We start from the raw sequence: 24,048 nt of genomic DNA on the forward strand, positions 1-24,048 counted from the left end.
AGATCAATTTAAGAGCAGAGAAATTTACCCAATGCAATTTAATAGTAAATAAAATAAAATAAAAAAACAGGAAAAGTGTCACATAAACTATGGCACATTTCATCAGCTTTGCTACCCGGGGTGGGGGCGATGCGATACAGCTACGAACGAACGGAAACTTACAAGCTAGTTGAGTCGAACGCTTCCATCTGCTTCCACTGCAGTCACTCCAGATATCAGGATCCAAATTTGGTTCATTATCTTCGTCTTCATCCGAAGAAATCTCGGCCAGTCACGTGAAACACGGCGCTGATTTAACTTGGATTTAACTGCTCGTTAACTTTTTTGGAAGACACGTTTCTCACCACAGCTATTGATCAACCTTGTCATATTGAGATTATTATTATTATAGTAATGTCTCCCGTTCTATCCGCGTTGTGCGTGCTAGTCCATCACTTGTAGAATTACTTAGTATAGTACTTTGAAACATGACCTTGGATGATCTCAGATTTTGTTGACACCTGCTGTCCGTTTTTAAAAAGTATTTATTTATTTTTGCATTCTAATATATTTTTTTAAATCCCACAGATGATGAGGATGATGGTGTGAAGATTCATCAGTTTAACGGTGTTGTCTTTTATTTATTTATTTTTACCATTACCTTATTTGAATGTTTTTCACTATTCGCATTACTTTTACATAATAACAAACAGTTCTTAAAGATTAGATGCAAATGCATTCGACTTAATACCACTGAGCTGTACTTTAGCAGTGATTCAATTTCATACCACTCGGGCAAGAATGCCCACCCAGTCGATCATGGTCGACTGGACGAAGGATCTAACGATATCCATATGTAACAATTAGGGATGTTTGATACCACTTTTTCTCCAGACCAACACAAGGCCTACTCAAATGGAGTAGTCACTAGAAATGATACCAATAGTACTTTACTTACATACATTAAAAAAAAACAATGACATAATTTTAAATAACTATATATCCGGATATAGCACTTTACCTTAAAATTGCAAATTAAAATTGATCCAAGCGCTTTTCACAAACTGCAAGAGTTTGGGTTTGAAGAGGAATAACAAAATTATTTGTCCTCTTTGCGTGTTCCAAAATTTGAAGACAGTTTTAATGTAAGAAAAAACACCTTTGCAAAAATGATTTAATCTAACAGAGATCTCTGGACATCGTGACTGCTCCAAACATCACATAACAGGTGGAATTTCAGAGTGCCGAATGTGTCTCTTCCGCGTGTAAAATGGCTTCTTATAGTTAAACAGACCGCCTCTCTTTCATTTGTAGACAAAGCATACTCTCTTGGTACTTTTCCGTGAGCGATGGCGAAAACAGAGTCAGGGTCAGGGGTGTGTGTTCGAGACAGATTCTGTTCTCAAGGACCAAATGTGTGTTTTCGCACAGAACACTGAGAAGGAATTTTTTAGACCAAACAATATGTTCCAGCTTAAGGTCAAATTATACTGAGTTCAACACTACCTCACATCTACAAAACATTTCGACATGGTTAATAAAAAGAATTAAAATGTTAATAATGTATAACAATGGTTAATATATGGAAATAAAGAATTTAAATGTTACTAATATCTAACAGGTTCTCTGATATTTTTCTTTTCCCAGCCAAATAACACTTCCCTGTTTAGGAATTTCCACATTGTCAAATTTAACTAATTTCCTTCCAAAAACATATAAATACGTTCTATTTTAAATGTTTTAAGTGTCCCAATGACGTAATTATACGTTTTCAGGGATGGCGAGATCCGGTCCTCGAGGGCTTACAGGTTTTGGATATTTCCCTTCTTCAACATAGCTGATTCATGATCAGCTCATCAGCAAACTCTGCATAAACCTAATAACGAGCCTGTTAAATGGAATCAGCTGCAGTTTGAGTAGGGACACCTCCAAAATCTGCAGGACTCTGGCCCTCGAGGACCGCAGTTTGCCATCCCTGTGCTAGAGCATACAGAAGGCTTTGATGAAGCCTCTCAACTGCAAAGAACGGTTGAAGAGATGTTAGTTATTACACAAACGGCCAGGAGGTGGCATCAGAGCAAAAGAGATCAACAAGGGGCTATGTTGAAAAAAAAAGCTCATTACTCACATTTCTAAATAGATTTGTGAATAATGATTAAACTTAGCTATATTCCAATGCTAATTGCTGCAAAACGGAAACAGATAGAAATATACTTTTTTTCCTAATGAAAGAAGAGACTAATCTTTCTTTAGGTAGGTTCCATGTTTTTATAGCAATAGAACAATATTCTGTGGGCCTTGCAAAATCAATCAAAATCCAGTGAAACAGCAAGGAGTGAAGGGGATTGCTTCAGTGAAAATGGCTGGGAGTGAATGAGTAACTCAACAGAAAGTCAGACTCTTGCTCCACCCTTCACTTAGATTTGAAATCGGCCCTCAATATCACTGAATAAAAATATATAAAAAAATAAACCTTTATTGAATAACACTTGAAGGGCAAATCCCACTAGTAGAAATTGCCTTTAATCAACTTTTACTAACTTTGTGAAACCGTATAAAATCAAAATGGAGTTCTTGTAGGTTGAAATGTTTTTACACAGACACAGATGACAGCACATGGCACAGCTTCTTTTTTTTTTTTTTGACGTCTGTAATATAAATGCACACCTCTACCTATGCACACATCAATGTCTGAAAATAACAAAACGATCGCTCCAATATCTGCAATGTTATGGACATTACCGTTTTGGTGCACTGTGTACTCTGAATCTTAACGTTGCTTATTGAGGAAAATGCTTATTTAAAATCCAAAATATTGAGACGATTGTTTTGATACTTTCAGACACTTACGTGGGCATAAGTACAGATGTGCATGTGAATGTTGGTGGCAGTTTTTTTAACATTAAGCCACATTAAGCTTTTTCTCCAAAGTGAATGTCTATGGGGAGGAAAAAGCTTAATGCCCAATAAAATCCAAAATACTTTGGTGATTGCTTTAATATTTTATGTTTGTTAAATAAACCATGGATGTGTTGAGAATGTTGAAAAGCTTTACAGTCATTTGTAGCATGCAACTGGTGCTGCTTTCAGGTAACGTACTGTCAAAGTCAATGGGTTCAAATGTAAGGATTTGGAGGCCCGTGATGTTGCAATTTCTAAATGGAAAAAACCCTTTGTATTGAGTATTTGCTGGAAATCAAATGTACAAATGGCACAATTTGTCATTTAAAAATATTTTAATATGTAAAGGCAGTGAGATTAATGAAAACATTAAAATAAGGTAATAATAAAAATATTAAAAGTGCATAAATCTTTATTTTAACTGTTGAAACGTCACATCCTCCTCCCCATCATCTGTGGGATAAAAAAAAATAGATTAAAATACAAAAAAACATAATACAATTAGTTACTATTTAAAAATAGCACTGTCATAGCAGAAGCGTTTCCACCCAATAACTTGATCACCAGAGCATGTGAAAACACCCTCACCGTCAGTGTTTGTCATTAAGTGTGAGCCAACCACAAGACACCACAAGCAAGTAAAAGCACTATGCAAATAAATTTTATCGATTGGATTAGAGACCTCGTCGTTCTTCAAGGGAGATTTTCGTCATTATTGCACACGCTCTTCTGAAAAGAGGGTTAGGTTTCACTAGTTAGGGGTTTCACCATGACTGAACATTTGCAATATCAATTGATTAATGGGATGAATTCGAAACTTAGAAGAAACGAATTCAATTTATTGCTGGGAAAAAATTAGAACACTTATTACAGGATTCTGATGTAAATGTTGATTAAAGATTAAAGAAGTGAGTGGGCAAGCAATTCTTTGCCCACCTCTACATTCAAGGACTTTCCCTCACCTTGCGAGCGCTCGCAGTCAATCGTGGCGACTTTGCGGACTTGTTTGCAGTTTGAGGTGACTTGAAGCTGCCTTCCTTGCCAGCTCGACTCGCCGCAGCGCGGGAAGTGGCGGCCTTGCCCACGGCATTCACGGGAGACGTCTTTGAGGTTTTGCCCGGCGACTTCCGGCTGGAGTTGCGGAGCTTATTCAGGCCTTTTTTCAGATAGTTGCTGCTCCTGCTGTTCTTTGGCGTGTTCTCGATGCTGAACATCGTCGACTGCCTGCGTTCAGCCTGTGAAGAGGAAGGAAAAATGATCAAATGACTTGAATGAACGAGCCGTGGATCAGCGAACAGTGTGACAGATTTTAAAACTGTAGCGTATGCAAAATGGGGTCGGATGTCGGTGACAATTGCTCACTCTGATTGGCTGTGTCTGAATGCCCACCCTCATCCCATAACCCCTCATTCGCTATATAGTAACCTGATAAATATATAGTGCCCTTTAGGGGTGTTAGGAAAAATCGATTTGGCAATATATCGGGATTTTACAGCGCGCAATTCTCGAATCGATTCAATATGGGGCCGAATCGATTTTTAAACATCAATTTTTTTATGGGAATATTCAACAAAATGTCTTTCTTAGGGTTAGGATTTACACTTTGAGCATTGAAGAATGTTATATTAATAGAACATTAAGCCTTAATATTTTATTTCAGTGCTGTTCAAACATGAAACAGACTGCAAGCTGTTTGTTAAATGCAGCTCATTTATAAGCCTGAATTTTCAGATAAATAAATAAATGTTCATACAAATCTTAAAGTGTACATGTACAAGTTTACGGATTTGTATTTTCTAAATTTGAGTAAAAAAATAAAGGCACCCCTCCAAAATGGCATGACCCCTTAGTGTGCACATTTGGACACGGCCCATGACTGCGGTTTTTAACGTTCAACGGGGACTAATTGGTCATATTTAATGAATGTTATGTGAAGGTTCATGGTAATCTCCATCGACAAGTATTTGTGCGCATGCACAAACAAGCTTTGTTGCTACTCTGTTTCAGCAACTTCGGGAAAGTGCTTGCGTGTGACATTAGTGGCTTGATTTTATGGTGTGACGTGAGCAAGGCTTTTTATTCCTCCTTTCTCCCCTCCCAAAATTATATTCTCTGCGATGAAGTGTAACATGAAAGAAAAGAGGTCCGTACATTCAATCTGTTTTTGCCGTCGACTACAAAAAAATAAAAATAGCTATGCTATGTGCTGTCATCTGAGTGTGCCTAAAAATACTCAATTTGAACTTGCACAATTTCAAAGAAAGTGAGTAAAAGAGTTCATCAAAAGCCATTTCTTCTGCCACGGAATTCCGACTTCCGTAAATCACACACCTACGCCATTTCCGGTTAATATTGTTTTTGGTTACCAAGTAACCAAGTCATAACTATGCTTAACCAGTGACTATCCATAAATGAATATCTATCCTTCCATTTTCTATGCCGCTGCCTTATACTATTCAGGGAGCTGAAGTCATTCCGAGCTGACGTTGGGCAAAAGGTGGACCACACCAGTGTGTCGGTCCAAGGTCAATCTCTTTTTTCACACGCAGAGAGAGAGAGAGAGACAACTATTTGCACAGTCAGAGAGTGGAGCGAACCATTCGAACTCAGTGACCCATGAACTAAAACATTACACAAATAAAACCTTTTGGCAAACTTACTGGACTGAGGGCAGGATGAAGTTGAGAGTTGGACGGTCTGCTGCCGCTGTTCTTATTTTTGGGAGTGAGCGGGCGGGGGAAGCAGCTGGCCTTCAATTTTTTCTGAAAAATAAAAAATGTAGAAAATAAAACGATTGCCCACAGTTAAAAAGGGGAAAAATTCAAACAAGCCTTAAATTTGACTAAATTGCAAACAGACTAACCTCAGGTGACATTTGAGGAACCGATAACGTTGACGTCGACCGCTTTGTGCATTTCAGCTGAGAAGAGCTGACTGATTTGGACGCTGGGTAGTCTGCCATCAAGGACAAACGGTGAGAACGGATGCTGGCTGTGGCGCTGGACTGCCCCGCAGCGAGGGAGTGGCGGTGGGAAGCCAGAGAGTCCTGCAGCTGGCCTGGCATGACAGATGCGCGACGAATGGTCTCGGTGGGGTCGCCTGTACGGACATCCTCGTCGGTGAAAGCGAAGATGCTCTTGAAGCCAGTCTGAAGTGAGACAAGGGTTGGAATTGATACCATAAACTGGCATTAATCATTTTGATGTAACTGGATTTGCAGGGTCTATACCCGTGTACCAAATTGTTGCTACACTTCTGCTAATGAAAGAAAAACCCACAGTGGTCTCGGAAACAACTTGAATCAAGCTAACGAACAGATCTGCACATTCCATCAATGCCCATTTTGCTGACGAATGACATATTGACGATTACAGTTTAGTTCAGCTTGAAATCTTGACGATGATGGAAGGGTGCCCCGACTTGACGATTGCCGCCGCCCACTCTGATCTGCACCTCAGCAGGACGCCATCATAATTGATGCGTCCAAGTCCAGTGAAATATTTCATGTACATTCAAGGTTAGATTTAACTCTTTTTTTATTTGAAAATTACATTTATATATTTTGACAGGGATGCATTGGAAACGTTATCACTGTACTCTGTGTGCCTCGCTACCATTTTGAGGTCTGACAATTTTCCTAATATCATTTTATACATGCCGTTTTCATGTTCATGATGTAAGCATATGCAATAGCGTTTACAGGTTGCAACGATATGAAAATGCATATCCTAGTGTTTACTATACAAGATAAGCCCCTCCTCTACCAACCTCAAACTCTAAACGGTAGCTGCTCTTGAGATGAGGAGGGCAGGCTTTGTTCCTGGCTTGAAGCTCAGCAATCCTCATCCAGTCATCAGATGCAGCATCTGGCTCATTCTCTGCCCCGACGCAGAACGTGCTCGTGGCTGTACATGTTAGAAAACAGAAAAATGAGTTTAGAGTGATTTTGGGCCTCATCTAAAGATCAGATGCCATTAAATAATACCGTTGATAAATCATATGTCTCTACTGTTTTGCGGCTAGGTTGAAACCTACGCTGAGAATGGAGCGCGCTCCGCCGACATCCAGGAAGACCGATGAGCTGGTCGTTGGCAGCGCCGGCCATTTTAGCGGGCGTGTCAAAAAGCTCCATGGATACAGGACGCGCACCGGAGAGGTCGGGCTGCGAGCGAGCTGAAGCCAGGCTGTAGAACGTCTCATCGGCTTCAACGCCGCCTGGAGTTTTCTGGAGTCCAATGAGAGTTTACCACATAGCTTAAAGAAGAACGTTTGACTGCGGTGCTTTCTAAGAACATGCTAACTGAGATTGGATAGATCATTAATTTGACAGTATATAGGGATCCTCTGTCCACGACGGCAACGTAACCAGATTTGTACCCAAAGTCAAAATGCCCCTTCCTAACTCTTCTAACCAATCTATGACTAACCTAAACTAAAGTCATAATTACAGTTAATTGAATATTTGTGCAAATAACATTTCTTGGCCAAAATGTATGTGGCGGCTGTGGATCAGGAGGAAGAGTGGGTCGTCCAGTAACCGGAGGGTCAGTTGTTTGTCATGTCCTTGGCCACTTAACACACCTTGGCGCCAGTTCCACTCACATTGGTGTTTGGCTGCTGGTGCGACTGTTTGGTGGTGGTCGGGGCCACACACTGACAGCCACGCTTCCGTCAATCTGCCCCAGGGCAGCTGCGGCCTACGTATGTAGTTTACCGCCGCCAGAGCGAGTGCATGAATAATGCATCTATTGTGAAGTGTCTGAGTGTACAGATTCTGAAAAGCACTATATATATATAAATAAATAAATATATATATATATATATATATATATATATATATATATATATAAATATATATATATATATATATATATATATATATATATATATAAATATATATATATATATATATATATATATATATATATATATATATATATATATATATATATATATATAAATCTGATGCATTATTATTATTATTATTATTATGACATTAACCAAGAGGGGGTGTGCCCAAAAAAATCGATTCACATAACAATCCTGATTCTCATTTAGTATGATTCAGAATTGATTTTAAATGTCCCAAAATCGATTTTATTAAAATTATTAAAATTAAAGTATTAAAAGAAAAAACTTGTCGCGACAGAATGTAACGTTAAATAGCCGTTGCTCACTTCGTGATCGTGAGGCTAGGGGAGACGTAGTAACAGGACTGAGACCCACCACCCGTCCCATCCCCCCCGCCGGAGTCCACCCACACAAGCAGATTTCAGATCTGTGGCAAACACTATTACAATTCAACTGTTTACATTATGCACATTCGGATCGGCAAAAGAAATATGCCACCCCTGTTAATCCGAATGGATCGGCCTTTTCAATCCGATTAAGTAATTCAGCTGTGTAATCGGAATACATGGCGCCATGTAAACCCACAGAGAGAGAAAAAAATTGCATTCTACGAGATTTCGATTAATGGTTCAGCTTTAAGTTGCGCAACAAATGACGCTATAGCAAATCTGACTGGAAAGAACCTTCTTCTTTCAGTGTGGCCACCTGTTGATCTTGAGCCTGCATGCGGACCCTCAGCATGGTTACTTCCTCCTCATATGCTGAAAGCTGCTGCATTTTGGCCTCCACATTGGCCTCAGCCTTCTTCAAGCAGCCGAATGTGCTGTTCAGCTCATTCTTTAAATGGTCAACTTCACGCTCCAGCTCATCTCTCTGACAATTTGAAAATATAGGTTTTAAACAAGCTTGTAAATTCAGCAAACACTTTTATGAATTACTAAAGATCATGCATTAAAAATACGTTAAGTTTGAGTAATCCATGATACAGTACTTTACCTCAATTACAGGCCCCATGTTCTCTCCTACATCTTTCTTTCTGGCTGCTCTAATTTCATCTTCCATACATGACAGCTTTCCCTGCAGGATTTTAATTTGTTCAGTCAGAAGCTCCTGTAATGAAACAAAACCGTAACATTGAAATTGTCATAAAAATCATTGACTAACTAAATGGTCATGTTTTCAATAAACACATGAAGAACACACATGTGGTTTTCAATTTTCAGTTTTGGTAACGTTTGGAACAAGAGCAAATGTTTTTCACAGAGAAGCAGGAAAAAAAAGCAGCAATCAGTCCTGCAGTGGACTCAAGGTGCGTTCAATGAACTGGCACACAGTAGGAAATCACAGTCTGCATAGAAAAAGCTCAGACGACTGACAGAGCAACAGACACAGGCTGTGACGCATTTTTGACACTTAAGTATTTGATTACGCATTCGACTAATTGGGAGTGGAATGGAGAAGAGCAGAGACGTGCGCGCACACTCAAGCAACGTTACATTGAGTCATTGGAGTGCCACTGTATTGCCAATATTTAAAATGGATGACATCAAATGCAGTACTTCAAAAATATGGCATGCAATGTGAAAGCACATACAGTATAAACATAAATATATACAGTATGTACATAAATTAACATGTATATATCCCAATATTTTGAATTAATAATAAATAAAAAATAATTGAAAGATCTTTTGTCATTTTTAATTTTGCTGCTTTTGCTGATGTTTTAGAGTTTTGTCAAGGTATCGTTTCACTACCGGTATCGAGGTATTTTATGCAGGCATAGTATCGAAGTCAAAATTTTGGTATCGTGACAACACTACTACAAACTGGGAACAAAATAATTTACACTCAACTTATTTTTTAAGGGACATGTCAAAAAATGTGCCACAACCTGTCGCTCTGTCAGTCATCTGGGCTTTTTCTATGCATACCTGTGATTTCCTACTGTGTGCCTGTTCTTTGAACGCACCTCGAGTCCACTGGAGGGCCAGGAGTGATTGTTGCTTTTTCTTCCGCTTTCACTGCAAAAAACATTTGCTCTTGTTACAAAACGTCTTCTCGGTTGGCTTGCCGTGGCTGTCGGCCATGTAAGAAAAAAATTCCATATGACACTTGCGTCATACTTCTCAACGAGGAGTGGACTTGTAGCAAGCGCTACACTTAATTAGCGCGTCGTGTTTCTCAACGAGGAGTGCACGGCCAGCGAGCGCTTCAGTGTTCAGTACGTGAAGCCATCTTCCTGAGCCCTCTCACACACAAGCTAAAAGAGGCGTGCCGCTTAAGGCGCTTTCCGCATATCGGTAGACAGGTGGCCATGCGTGTATGTGTACCCGCCTTTAAAACAGAGTTGGCGGGCTGTTTGGTATTTTTTTAATTTATTTTTTTAAGTACTGGTGCTAATAAAAAATTTATACCGAGCTGTTTTATATGCCAAAATATCAAGGTACGGTACTAGTATCCCGTGCAACACTAGGCGAGCGCTATATGCGAAGACTCCAGCCACGACACCAAGCAAGAATGGCTAACAAAATAGTGCCGGTAATTGCACTGTGTAAAACATCGGTTTGGCCAAGGAATCCGTAAAATGGCATCAGCGAAGACATGCTTACGAGGCACAATTCAAAATGCAAAGTGTCAGTTAAGTTACGCGTTTGTACATTGAGGCACAAGAGAATTCCACATCGGTGCAGAAAGCAAGAAAAAGAACTCTGCGTTTGTCATCATTCGGGGAGGATTAACGAAGGAACTCAAAGTCTCCAATTGATGGACATTGACGTAAACTGGGCGTTCAAATTGTAGTTCTGAGCAGCATTCGTGCGCTGGATGAGAGACGGCAAACACACTTACACCAAACCGGAAGTATGCATCGGGTGAATACGCTACTGTGTGTGAATAGATTGTGGACGCCTGGGCACTGTTGTTCGAGCTAAAGCCGGCATCATGGCTAAAACAGCCGCACGCCAACGAGACTGATTTTGATAATGACGAGGAGGAACCTGGCATGTTTGAAGGAGAAATTGCTCAGTTGTTCAATTCGGATACAGAAGATGAGGACTTTGATGGATTTGTGGATGAAGACTGCTCAAAAAAATTAAGTGAGTACATTGTTAAATTGTTGAATAAAGTCGAACCAAACTCACTATTTTGCTCCTGCAACCCGTTTGTTTTAACAAGCATGCGCCCAATAATGCGGTGCGCTTTATGTATGGGTTACATTAAATAGCCCCCGTCCCCCCCCCCCAACGTCGAGCACCGCTGTTGACAAAATTCTTAGAAGAAACACTACAGCGTGTGTACACCCCTACCTTTTCTGCAGTGGCTTGATTGAGTTCAGACTGTAGGTCATCTATTCTGGCTCTCCACTCCTCTTGACCAGCTGCTTGGGTTTCTGTCAGCCGTCTAACTTCAGCTTCAAATATGGACAGCTGTGCATACGCCGTACGCATCTGGGGAAATACATAATACTAATGCTGTTATTTGAAGTTGGAGAATGCACTACCTGATCACAAGCCCTCACACTCACAAAAGTAACAATGCAGTAAATAGGCAGGAGAGTAGTACAGTGGTCCACATTCCAAGCCCTCTGCTACATAAGAAATAAAGCCTGCATTTCAGAGTGGTAACGGCTTGAGAGTGTGTTTGCAAACTAGCAAATTGTCGCTGTCCTGTAAAAAACTGTTATGTCCATTTTTGCCATTTTTTATTTTTACGTTTATGGAATTAAACTGAAAGCAGACCCCCCCCCCCCCCATTTTTTTTATTTTTTAAAGGGACATAAATGTTTATCACGGGACAACGAAATGTTTTTTTGTCAGGGCTCGCTCAGGGTTGAAAACTGTCACAGACAAATTTTGGGGCGGCAATAAAAAATGTTTCCGACCGTCTTTACAGCCGTTTGCAACATTTACCAACCCCTGACAAAAAAACCTACATTCGCTATGTTTTCAAAGACTCACAAGCCTTCGCCACTCAGTGAGATAAATTTGAGACAGCATTTGACAAATCCTTGATTTACAATGCAATAATTGATGATCAATTTATTCATTAATTTTAATAATATATTTACATCTTATATTGAGTTACTCCTTAAATATATATTTTATTCCAGGAGCAATATTTACACACATTCATTCAACATATGATGATTCGAAACAAGTGTTTATACCTGAGAAGAGAGGACACCGTTCTCCTCTTCAAGTTCACAGACTTTTCGCTCCATCAGTGAACAGTTATTTTTACAGTCTTTGTTTTCTTTAAGAATTTCATTCAGTCGCTGTTGTAACCTAAAAGGAAGAAAAGCAGGAACGGTGAATGACAACACACTTAAGTACTGCATTGACGTAGACAAATATTCTTCATGAAAATAACTAGGCTTTGCGATATAGTGCTTACGTGGCTAGTGAAAGGAGAAAGTGAAGCCTTTGTAATTTCTACACAAATTGGTCATAAAATATGGTCTGATCATTTAAATCAGAAGAATACTGTAAACAGTCTGCTTAAACACTGTACAATTATGTTTTCATATACCGGTATTTTAATGAAAAGAACGTGAACAATCACAGGACAGGGAAGAAAAAGCAAGTGAACCACTGGATTTTATAACTTGTCGATCCTACTAGTTGACAAAAGCATCTCTAAAAGTCTTGATATTTATCAGTCAATGGTTAGACAAATTGTCTATAAATGGATAAAGTTCAGCAGTGCAGCTTCTCTGCCAATGAGTTGCTCTCCTCTGAAATAAAATGGAATGAAAAAACAGTTCATTAATTTTCTACAGTGCTTGTCCTCATTAAGGGTGCAGGGAAATCGCATTAGATCAAGTAAAGCACAGTTGGTCATAATTAAGATGTCACTATCAAGATATCAGATTGTCATTTAATTGCCTTCCTGAAAAGCACATTTGGTTTTTAGTGGTTATGTTTTCTCAAAGAAGCCCAGTGAGTCGGCTTAAATTTGAGTATAAGAAGGCGAAGTCAAATTGAAATGCCTCATTCCTGTTGAAAACAGTCAATCAAGATTCAAGAGTTTGCTAAAATATTAGATTAAAGCAAATCCTGATGCTGGATGGTCGAAAACTTTTTGTTAAACACTTTATAAATTACAATTATGTCTATCATCAACTACAGTAGAGCATTGTGGACAGACAAATGTGAAAATATCGTGTAAAAATAATATTTACAAGATGGTCTTGTTTGTCAGTACAACAAAGATCAGTTAGAAAACTTGAACCAAGCACAGTGGCCGAGTGGTAGAGTGTCCGCCTTGAGACTGGGAGGTCGTGGGTTCAATTCCCGGCCGGGTCATACCAAAGACTATAAAAATGGGACCGATTGCCACTCTGCTTGACACTCAGCATTAAGGGTTGGAATTGGGAGGTTAGATCACCACATGATGCCCGAGCGCGGCGCTGCTGCTGCTCACCGCTCCCTCAGGGGATGGGTCAAATGCGGAGAACAAATTTCGCCCCACTTAGATGGGTGTGACAATCAGTGGATCTTATCTTATCTTATCACTCAGAATTTGTACCATGTTTAATGTTTATAATGGTATTCAGAGAGGTAAGATGGTCTTACGAGCAATTCTTGGTCTCAAGTTCATTAATTTGTTCCCTGGTAGAATGCTCTTGATCGCTCTGCTCCCTTTTCATCTTGTCCAGGCGATACTGCAACTGGTTAATGTGAGACTCTGAGGAAAACAAGAAACAAAAAACATAAGGGAAAGCATGCAAGTTCACTTGAACATTCATTTTCTATCACGCTTGCCCTTACTACAAGTCCTGTATAAGATGGAGCCGATCCCAGCTGACATTGGGCGGGAGGCAGTGTACACTTGAACCCAACCTTTCAATTTCACACCTATGGACTATTTAATCTCAAATTAAACTAATATGCATGTTTTGGCATGTAGGAGGAAACCAGAGGGAGAAGAACTTTGCGAACGTACTAATGTGGTCTCTGGCGCACCATCGTGCGCGTGCTTCAAAATGCCCTCGCTTCAAACTTAGGTCGTGGCATTCTATTAGTTCATCACTAGATGTCAATTGATTCTACACACTGTCCCTTAAAACTGTCAATTTATTTGGGCACTGTATAAACAAATAAAATAAAATTAAAAAAAGATCTGCATTGCAGCCTTTGCAAGTATTTGGAAATTGCATTCTACTAGTTTGCAATGTCGATTTGAATTTGATTGATTATTCAGCCTCTCTCAACAGCCTACACATGTAGGCCTGAGCCACATTTCAAACCCAGAACCTCAAAACTGTGAGGCAGGAATGCCAGCATATTGGCTACCATGCTGATCATGACAACCCAATTTAAGACCAATCAGTTGAACATGGTTAGGATGATTCTCCCCCCGCCCCTCCCCCTGGTTTAAACCATCAAGAAACCGAGGGCTAACAACGGCAAAATTATAAATAATCAGGATTGTAACATATTAACAAATTCATTACCATTTTGTGCAATGAGGCCAATCTTGCTGGTGAGCTCTCGCTCCAGTCCATCCCTATATTCTCTCTCTTGGATCATCTGCCCCTGCATCCTCCTCAACTGGAATTTGGGGGTGGTCATTAAATCCTGAAGAGGAGATTTGCTGTGGGAATAAATAATCAAGTAAAATAATTAATAAAACTTACAAATACAATGCTTTAATCTAATGAACTGTCTCACTAATTAACACACATTCACACATCGAAGTTTCAATTCATTTATTTATTTTAATCGTAGACAATCAACTTTTCTTTTTTAATGCAAACAAAAAGTGCAGGAACTCCCAGGGTCTATAGCATGCCTCAAAGTGCAATGAAATCTTCAACAAATTAATAGTTCTCTAAAGTTTTCAAAAGTCAAGTTTTCCAAAATTTCTATGAAACCTAAATATTAATATTTCACTTATCTCTGTTTTAAGTCCAATCAAGGAAAAAAAAGTGGAGGGGCTGCTCAGCATTTTTAAAATTGATGTTTTATGAACCGTTGGGTGTTTAAAGCTGCATTGTAGAGTAACATTTTTAAATAATTTTTCTACATTATTTATGCTCCTAACCTGACAAACGCCAGATTGATAACATGAATCACTCAAAGGAGTTCTCCACAATATCCATCTGGGACTGCTCCACGTCATCTGCTCGGGAAAGGCGTTGGGACGTGAGGTACAATACTTCAAGATTATTGGGTAATGCAGAAACTTTTAACCTGGCAATAGCCAGATTGATAATTGTGATTGACTCAAGAGAGTTCTCCACAATATCAATCTGGGACTGCTCCACGTTGATTTGCTTGGGAAAGGGGACATTCTGTACAATACTTCGAGCTGATTGTATGATAAAAACATCATCTTCGGTCCAGTCTCAGGAAGAAAAAAAAAAAAAAAAGGATGAACATCTTTACCAGTTACCTGTTCAACATTCAACAAGGAAATGGTGAGTAATTCTACAAGAGCAGAATTAATTGCAGCATCCATTCGTCCATGTTAGATTAGTTTGTTTCCCACGGTGTCGGCGCTTCCTGGTTTAGTCACAGCTGCTTATCCAGCCCCCCAAACACAATGTCGTTCTGTGATTGGTCTGAACCACAAGTGGTTGGGATTGGTGGAAATTAACGGGCTCGGTAAAAGATGTATCCTCCAGAGTGTGTGTACTCACAAATACTAGGGATAGACCGATAATCGGCGCCGCATTCAGCATTTTATGAATATTGGCATTGGCCTTTCTTTTTTTTTTTTTAATGGCCAATATATTAAAAACTGTTATTTTTTCCCCGGTGGGCGCTTTTCTCCTCAGTCTACTCGGAGTCAGCGGCTGTTGACTCCCTGCAGCATTGGCCCACCCACACACAGCACCATCTGATTGGTTGCTTGTGCAGTACTAACAGCCAATAAACAGCAATTAGCGGCTATTAGCCCATGAGCTAATTGCTAGCTCGCGGATTAACGGTCATTAGGCGTTATTTTTGCGTCTATTTGGGAGTTATCCCAGGGTTAGCGGGTGGGTGAACAGTTAGCCCACGAGCTAACATTTAGCTCGCGAATTAGCAGCTATTTGGGAGTTAGCGTGCGGGTGAATGGTTAGCTCGCGAGCCAACCGTTAGCTTGCGAATTAGCGGCTATTAGGTTAGCCGATTGTAGCAGCTATTTGGCAGTTATCCCGGGGTTAGCGTGTGGGTGAATGGTTGGGCCGCGAGCTAACAGTTACAGTTAGCTATTTGGGAGTTGGCATTATAGTTGGGGCAAAAGTTGATGGCAAACAAAAAAACTTTAACATGTTGCAAATCACAAAAGCTGTTTAAAAAACATGTCCTTGAAGGCATTTAAGCAGTCAAGTGTTGGAGTTTTTATTATTAAACATTTTGACACCAACTTTTCCCCCCCTGCAAATGTATATCAGCTTCAAATATCGGTTATCGGCCTCCCTGACTACCGATAATCGGTATCAGTCCTGAAAAAGCATATCGGTCTATCTCTAACAAATACAGAGGAGAATTCAGCTTGCCGAGCAAGGTTAGAAAACTTGTGCATGCCTATCAAACTTTTGTTTTGACCAATCTTAGCAACAGATGAAAACGTCATTGTTGTTGCTGTCATTAAAATATATATATTTTTAAAGCACGAACATCCTTACCAGCTAAAAAATGACTAAACACCCCTCACTGTTTTTTATTGAACAAGGAAACTGAGTAATTCTGCAAGAACAGAATTAATTGCAGAATCTATACATTCGTCTATGTGAAGTTTGTTTGTCTCCTACGGCCTCTGCGTTATTGTTTTCGTCACAGACGCATCCCCCCGTTTAACGCTTAAGATTTGTCAATAATTTGAAAAAGAAACAACAGACCCACAAGGGGAGTGATCAAAACTAGCGATTTTGTGGTTGGGTGGGGGAGTATGAAATTGTATGATACCTGACAGAAGATGATGCCACTGTATGCATTTCCACAAATGAGATTTTCTTTGTGCAATGGAACACAGGGGAGTCTTCATCTGAGAGTGAAGAGACGGTTGACACACCGGAGGAAGAGGTGCTTGTCACGCGCGCTAATATTTCATCAGTTACGGGCAAATCTGAAAGATGAAGAAGTGCATCCAAAGCCTGAAGAACATGTGCTCAAATGCATAAGAAATGCCGAAATCAATGTGACACTCACTGCGCTTTGCCAAGTAGGCATCAAGGCTACTGCGCAGATAAACACAGCCATCGCTCTCCATCACAAAAGAATCAGTCAGATTTGCAATCGCCCTCTGACAAGCAAGAATGCAAATATGATTACGATGCCACAGAACGGATGAAAAGAAAACACATTTACACAGCATATTCTCAGTGTTTTAGCAAAAACCTTACCTCTACCTCCCAATCTAAGGTTTTAAGGGTGCAACGTCCACTCATCAGGTCATGGTAAAACAGCAACAAAACCACCTGGAAACATAAAAGAGCAGGTCAGACTTTGTGTTTTGCACACTAGATTCACACTACAGCAGGAGCAGGTTTCAATAGAGTACATACTAAAAACTAGGAAACAGTGAGTAATATTATAACATACAATAAGGATGCAAAAGTGTTTTCCCCACAAGTACCTTTGCAATTTCCACAGTCAGGTTGATTCCATTTCTTATGTTGTCCCAGGATAATGGCGTACCTTTGGTTGGACTAAATCTGCAAATCTCTGCCAACAACAAGGTATTAAGGTAAATAATGGTTTTCAGTGACCGTAACCGGCAGCTTGCTACTTAGGGTTTTGGTGAGAACTGATGAAAAACTACAAGTATAAATGCAAGTGGTCGCCCCATAGGTGCCACTTTATTAGTATCAAGGGTTCAAATCCCGCTCTGTAGCTTTAAAAAAAAAACAAAAACACATACATTTTAAACTATTTTTAACACTTCTTGCAGCCATTCAGGAGTTGTAAATGAGCCGGTTCGTTTGACATTTTTATTAAAAAATTGAAAAGTTTATACAGTTGGGACTGACATTGTCCTAACAGCCGCCTCTTTTCACGTAGCTTTCAGTTTCAATTTGTGTGTCACTGAATATTGTCTGTTATCGGCATTACCAGCCTACTATGTAATTGATTCATGACGTCAAGATCAAAATTACGGTTTGAGGAATTTCTTAAACATACAGGTCTGACGACGATTTTACAACATTGCAGAAGCTCAGAGTTGCTGTAGATATGTGTCACGGTGAGTTGAAGTAAGCTTGTGTTTCATAGTGATAAAGTTGACGTGACTTTGCAATGCTAAGTGCTCGTGAGGCGCGTGCACTGTATATGCGACTGACCAATCAAAGCCGTTCACGGCAAAATAACGCGAGCAGGAGAGTTGCCGGTCACAGCAAAAATAACCACTGTCTTTCAGATAAGACATTATTAATTGAAAAATACAGTGTGCAGTCAGGAGTAACAACTGAATAATTGATATCTATTTTCATCTGAAAAAAAAAATAGTTTCAGATTACTTTACAGTAATTTAATTCCGCGCACTTGTTGAATTGTCTGGGACAACACTCACCTTGGCACAACACCCAAAGTATTGTGGCACACCTGCCTGCTTGCTTGCCTGACTCTCTCCTTCTCTACACTACAGTACTGTGACAACTACGACAAACAGTTGTATTGGGGGGGAAACAACAACAAAAACATGCCCGGGCAGATCGTGTCAGAAACTCACTCTCCACAAATTCTTCAATGAGATTAAAACGTTCCTCAGTTGAATTAGTTAATGGTGGGTTTGGTTCATTTTTCCTGAAAAGAAACGAAATGAAAACAATAGTAAGCAACAGAGGCCATGTTCTGAATAAACGTAACTGCTAATGCACTTACAGTTTGTAAACGATACGAAGCAATAATTCGCCATCTTGTAACTCTTCGATGTTAATTTCTCGGTGGGTCGATGTAATATTATTGACCTAAAAACACACCATGGAGGAGGTCAGGTTAAAATCTTTGACTAAATGCCACGAGCCACGTTGGCGTCAACATACCCAGCTAAGTAGAGCCTTAACGCCCAGATTAATAAGAGGCATCTCGGCGGACCCTTCCTGTCAATCCGGTAGGGAGGATGAATAACTGGCTGTCTTGAAGGGAAAACACACAAACTCAAAAACATCCACGACAAAATGGTCGTTTTCTGTCAGCTCGCAAGGATAAACATCTCCGTTAAATTGTACTAGCTAGATATCATTAACGTGTCGACAATAGAGATTTTTGTTGTTGTTAAAACCGATTTACCCCAATAATTAAATCATGTAATCTTCGCTCAACGTAAATACAGGTCTGCTAACTTTGGAGATGGTATGAGACAGTTCAACGGTCCCTTGAACTCGAACACATTTTAAAACAGGTCCAAGTTAAACCAACCAATCAAATTCGCTGGAAGACGCGTCTCAAAATAAACTACTATCATTGGGTAGAAGGCCGGAAGCTGTTTGAGAGTTGCGCTTGTTTTAAGACCTGGAGAGCCAGACGTGAAAATGTCTGGCGAAATTATCTTATCTTATTATATTATTATATTACCCTCGTTGACCGCCAAAAACGTTAAATAACGTTTAGTAAAATCCTACAGAGGACCGCCAAAGACGTTAAAAGACGTTCACTATGTTTTTTTTTTTTTTTTTTTTCTTAAACGGGTGGAGGAAAGCCTTGGCCAGCTGTGCTGAAAGTATCAAGCAGATCTAGTTAGTATAATGACTATTTTTGGCCCCTAGATGGCAGCGATGACTCTCTTTGGACAAGATTGGGTAGGCGTCAGTAGAAGACGTGAGGCGGAGCTAGAGTGTTGAGGAGAGAATGGCTGGGGAAGCAAAAATGGCGACCGGTTGCAAGCAGCTCGTCAACTCTAGTCGGAAAATCCCAAAGTGGCTCCCTTCGTCTTAATAACAATCATATTACAAACCTTTATGATCTTCACAAAACCATCAGCCACTTCCTGGCTGAACCATCGCTGCTCACCTGGCTGGACGTTTCATTCAACCACATCACAAACATAGACAAAGTGAGCTCTTTTTTTGTATGTTCACACACATGTCCTCGGGCTTTTTCTACCATATGATATGCAAATTGTGGGCTTGTGTGTGTGTGTTTGTGTTCTAGGTTTTGTGTGAACTTACACAACTGCGGGTGTTGTATCTTCATGGCAACCGTATTTTTACTCTATCAGACGTAGACAAGCTACGAAGTCTCTCACATCTACACACCATCACTCTCCATGGAAACGTCATTGAACCTGGCCTACAGGTTAAAAATAAATGAATAAATATTACTTTTCCTCTTTTGAGGCGAAGTACAAATTAAGTCTTAAAAAATATATACTTATAGTTTACATGCAGTAAGTTATTTATTTTATTTAAGTTATTTAAAAAAATTCAAAAGCTTGATTATCTTATTTTAGAGAACAATGGTATAATTCTGATCACAACAATGTTATTGTTGTGCAACTCCGTCACTCTAATCACATCAACAGGGTTGCAAATCTGGACAAATGTTAGCTAGCTTTTCGGCACGTCCTTGCATTGCCAATTCTCCTTCCATATGAAACAGGCTTTAGCTTTCTCTCAGGAGTAGAAGCTAACTCTTCAGCTAGCTCTTAATGCTGACCAAGAGGGCAAACTTACGTATGTACATAAGTTCATTTAAAAAAAAAAAAAAGTCAATAAAAAATAATTGCCTTATTCGGATCTTGCAAGCTTACTTATGTAAATACGTTTTTTAAATAAATTATAAAAAATAATTTCCTTATTCTGATTTTATGCACATATAGAGAGTGAAACATTCAATCAAAGCTAACTGTGTTATTAAAAAACATGGAAAAATAGAAGGGAGAACACCTTTGCGCTACACATTCTAGAAATATGTTTGATGATTGATGTCAAGTCCAGCGTATCATCTGATTCACAGCTTTCTTCTTTTTCGACCATGCTAAAAAGGTTATGGTAACAGAGTTGCGTGCATTTTGTGGGACACACATTCCATGAATAATAATGATTATTTGAAATATTATGTTTATTAAAAAAAATACAACTGAAGTTGTTATCAGTGGCCACCACTGTCAGTGTCCATCGAAAGTGACCACTTACATCTGTGTCATTCTACAACCACCATCTTAATGATGAACAAATTCAGTTCAATCACACACTACAAATTGAAGGAGCTGCAGGTCAATTGGTGGTCACCTCCCTTGGTTATATATTGGTCTTACGCAAGAAATCAGCAGACACAGAGACTAAATCGAGCTGCGCAAACATGAATATTTGCGGGAATTGGGCCAATTAGGGATTTACCGGTCTGTTGTAACCTTTTGAAGGGAAGGATTGCTTACCCTGTACACATTCAATTCTCAATAAATAGTACAACACAATTCGCTACAAATATATGGCATCTGGCACAATAGCAACGCAGACAAAATAAATAAGTTAATACTTCAGTAAGTGTGTTCTAGTTTGCAACCATGTATATGTTAGTGTGTGCGGTTCACTTACTCCAAACACAATAACTGTTGAAAGTTTTTAATGAATTAATAAACAAAACAAAAGAGAAACAATTTTTGGTACTAGCCTAAGATATTACAAATATATTTCAGGTAGTATTACATATCTGAGAAACAAAACAAAAACTGAAAACAAAATGCCAAGGACCCATTGCAAAAAGCTCAAATGTGCGGCTAAAATAAACACAGCCTTGCACGAGATCCCTTTAGAGCGTCTCACTGTGCTTCCTGCACGTTTTCTTGCGCTCTCCTCTGAAGAGCAGTAGGTTTAAAAACACAAAATAAATAATCTCAAAAAGCTCTTGGATCCTTTGATCTGTTGTGGTATCGTGGATTGTTAACGCTCTGCCCACTCTGCTACAATGGTTAGTTTTTGATTAATACGAACAAATCACTCATATTACAATCGGCAGCGAAAGGCTTGGTTTGAAAGCTGACAAACAGCCCTCAAAGTGTTGTTGGTTTTCATAAAAATGGTTGTCATCACCCCAGATCACAGCCAATTGTGAACGCCCTACAAAAACACCTTCTACAATCATCTTGGGCTTTAGAATTAGCCAGAAAATTCTGTACAAAGAAGGCAAAAAAAAACACACATCCGTCCCTACACCACGCATAGGACCCCTCCCCTGAACCATAGGCCTCCAGTGCTATATAGGTTTGTATGGGATTAGAATCTATATGGAGCTCCAGTGTAGTGAAGCGGATTGCATTTTCACCAGTGGAAACAGACAAAATAATGGGCAGTCAATAAGTCTCACAGCCATTCATGTATTGAGCAGTGTGTCCTCGAGTTGAAATGAATACCAATAACAGTTTTTCCCATTTTGTTTAAAGTAATATTATCTAATTCTTAAGATAGATATCCAAAATGCATCACCGTAAACAAAACTGACCAATGAGAGGCTTCCACATTTTTTGTTATCCGCTGTGATTCAGGGAGGCCAATTTTGAAGATCTGAGTTGACAGATCCAGCGGGTTTCTATGGCAGAAGAACTTATCACTGACCTTCGATTTTCTACAGTGTGACGAGATGGCCATTGTGGTGCTACGCCGCATTGTCTGTTGCATTTAGAGCCATAGCCAAGAAGCACAAGACAATTTGATAAATGGGTGGAGAGAAGGGTGAGATCGCAGGCGTGACAAGGACAGACTCAACGACGGGAGGAGCGAAAAGCAGGCCAGAGTTGTCGGATCAAGGAATGGCAAACTGGACCACGAGTTCTTCTTTAGCATCCACTTTGATTTGAGAGATTGCACTGTAGGCATATGCTGCTATCTTGGATACCTGAAAAAGCAAAAGCAGATGATCTTTTTTCAAGGGACGGAACGAGAATCAAAGAATCTCACATTCACGTTTCACATTCAGTCACAGCATTTCGAAAGCATGACACATCCCAGTGGGAAGTTAATTAATAGTTGTCAAAATGTGTTATGTGTGAACTACCTGCTGAACGTCCGAGTATGGCACCAGGTCGCTGGCGAGCACTTGGTGGGGCTTGCTAGTGAGGGAGGAGAGAGCCAGGGCTTTCTTCTGGGGAATACTACTGCTCAAAACGGCAAGCTTTGTACTGGGAGGAGAAACAAACATGCATTTCATACACATTTTGTCCCCTGGTGCTTTACCATGGAAAAGTTATTTGTAGTACATCATCGCGATTGGTGACCTGATCACCACTAGAGGTGACCGGTGGAGGCGACAAACAAATTGCTACCAACAGTGACCTCTAGTGGTGATTAGATCACATCTATTTTTAGTGGCTGAGGACATGCGCATGTGATGAAAACGTTGTCTACAGCTTGTTTTTATTTATTTAATTATTATTCCTTTCTCCATTGTTTTAATCTGCTGTCATATAGAGCTAGGTAGATAAATATTCGAACAGTGACAGAGTTTAAGAATTTGCATTTGGACATCACCACAATGGATTTGATTTTTATTTATCATTATGTGATTTAAGAGTGACTTTCAGATGTCATATAAGCCGGTGGTTCTCAAACGTTTGACAGCAAGAATAACCTTAAAAAATACTTGGCTCTCCAAGTACCACCATTATGACCAACATTAAAATAAAGGAGTATCGTAGAAAAACGAGACAGGTTCATTCCCTGAAAAAGATATTTCATATGATAAGCCACTGTAACCTTATAGTTTGAACATTAAATCTATGGTCTTGGTAAATGGTCTGTCACTTGTATAGCACTTTCCCACCTTTTCAGGTCCTCACTACTTTAATAGTGTTTAAAATGATTGCATATAAAAAATGTACTCAGATAATGACTTAATTGTGCCATCTGAACCTTGAGCATTTGATTTCAAATACTAAATACAAAGGTTTTTTCTTTTAGAAAACGCAACATCACTGGCCTTCAAATCCTTACATTGAACCCATTGACTTTGACAGAACATGACCTGAAAGCAGCACTATTTGCATGCTACAATTGACTGTAAGGCTTTTCAACATTCTAAATATATCCATCCAAACAACCCATTCACTGCTTTTGACAATTACATTCTTTTCAACGGGGCCAGATGGGGAAGAATCTGGCAGATACTTGGAAACAACTTTACTGATGCCCAACCACCAGTAGATGACATCATTGCCCCATTTTATACGAAATAAACAGTTTGAGAGTCCATGGTAGTAATGGCTGCATTTTGTGCAACCTATATTTTTCTACTGTCGATTATAAAAGAACGAGACGAGGCAGAAAGGATAGTGTCTATTTTGTCATTTGATATATCCGGTTTATATATAATTATTGAACATCATTTTGTGTGGGTATTGACAATTTTGACATTTTCTAAAATACTGTAGCTGGCAGTGAATGAGTCTATA

At 39.5% G+C, this 24,048-nt stretch overlaps 1 protein-coding gene across 2 annotated transcripts; it reads right to left on the bottom strand.

Annotated features, from left to right (window-relative positions):
• Positions 1–3,196: 3,196 nt before the first annotated feature.
• On the bottom strand, positions 3,197–19,027 carry LOC144052270 (uncharacterized). Of its 2 annotated transcripts, XM_077566196.1 has the most exons (20): positions 18,707–19,027; positions 18,546–18,631; positions 18,394–18,467; positions 17,302–17,390; positions 17,069–17,143; positions 16,875–16,968; positions 16,632–16,791; positions 14,189–14,328; positions 13,308–13,419; positions 11,900–12,017; positions 11,040–11,180; positions 8,728–8,841; positions 8,437–8,604; positions 6,916–7,105; positions 6,649–6,785; positions 5,744–6,028; positions 5,541–5,642; positions 3,843–4,115; positions 3,563–3,609; positions 3,197–3,333 (listed from the first exon to the last, which is right to left on the bottom strand). In XM_077566196.1, the coding sequence occupies exons 1-19, from the start codon at positions 18,746–18,748 to the stop codon at positions 3,574–3,576; spliced, it is 2,436 nt and encodes an 811-aa protein (XP_077422322.1). In that variant the 5' UTR covers positions 18,749–19,027; the 3' UTR covers positions 3,197–3,333; positions 3,563–3,573. The 2 variants fall into 2 exon arrangements, with proteins under 2 accessions (XP_077422322.1, XP_077422324.1); XM_077566198.1 differs by lacking the exon at positions 3,563–3,609.
• Positions 19,028–24,048: the final 5,021 nt, after the last annotated feature.

The sequence above is a fragment of the Vanacampus margaritifer genome, chromosome 5 (genome assembly GCF_051991255.1).
Source record: "Vanacampus margaritifer isolate UIUO_Vmar chromosome 5, RoL_Vmar_1.0, whole genome shotgun sequence".
In the NCBI taxonomy this organism is placed as follows: domain Eukaryota; kingdom Metazoa; phylum Chordata; class Actinopteri; order Syngnathiformes; family Syngnathidae; genus Vanacampus; species Vanacampus margaritifer.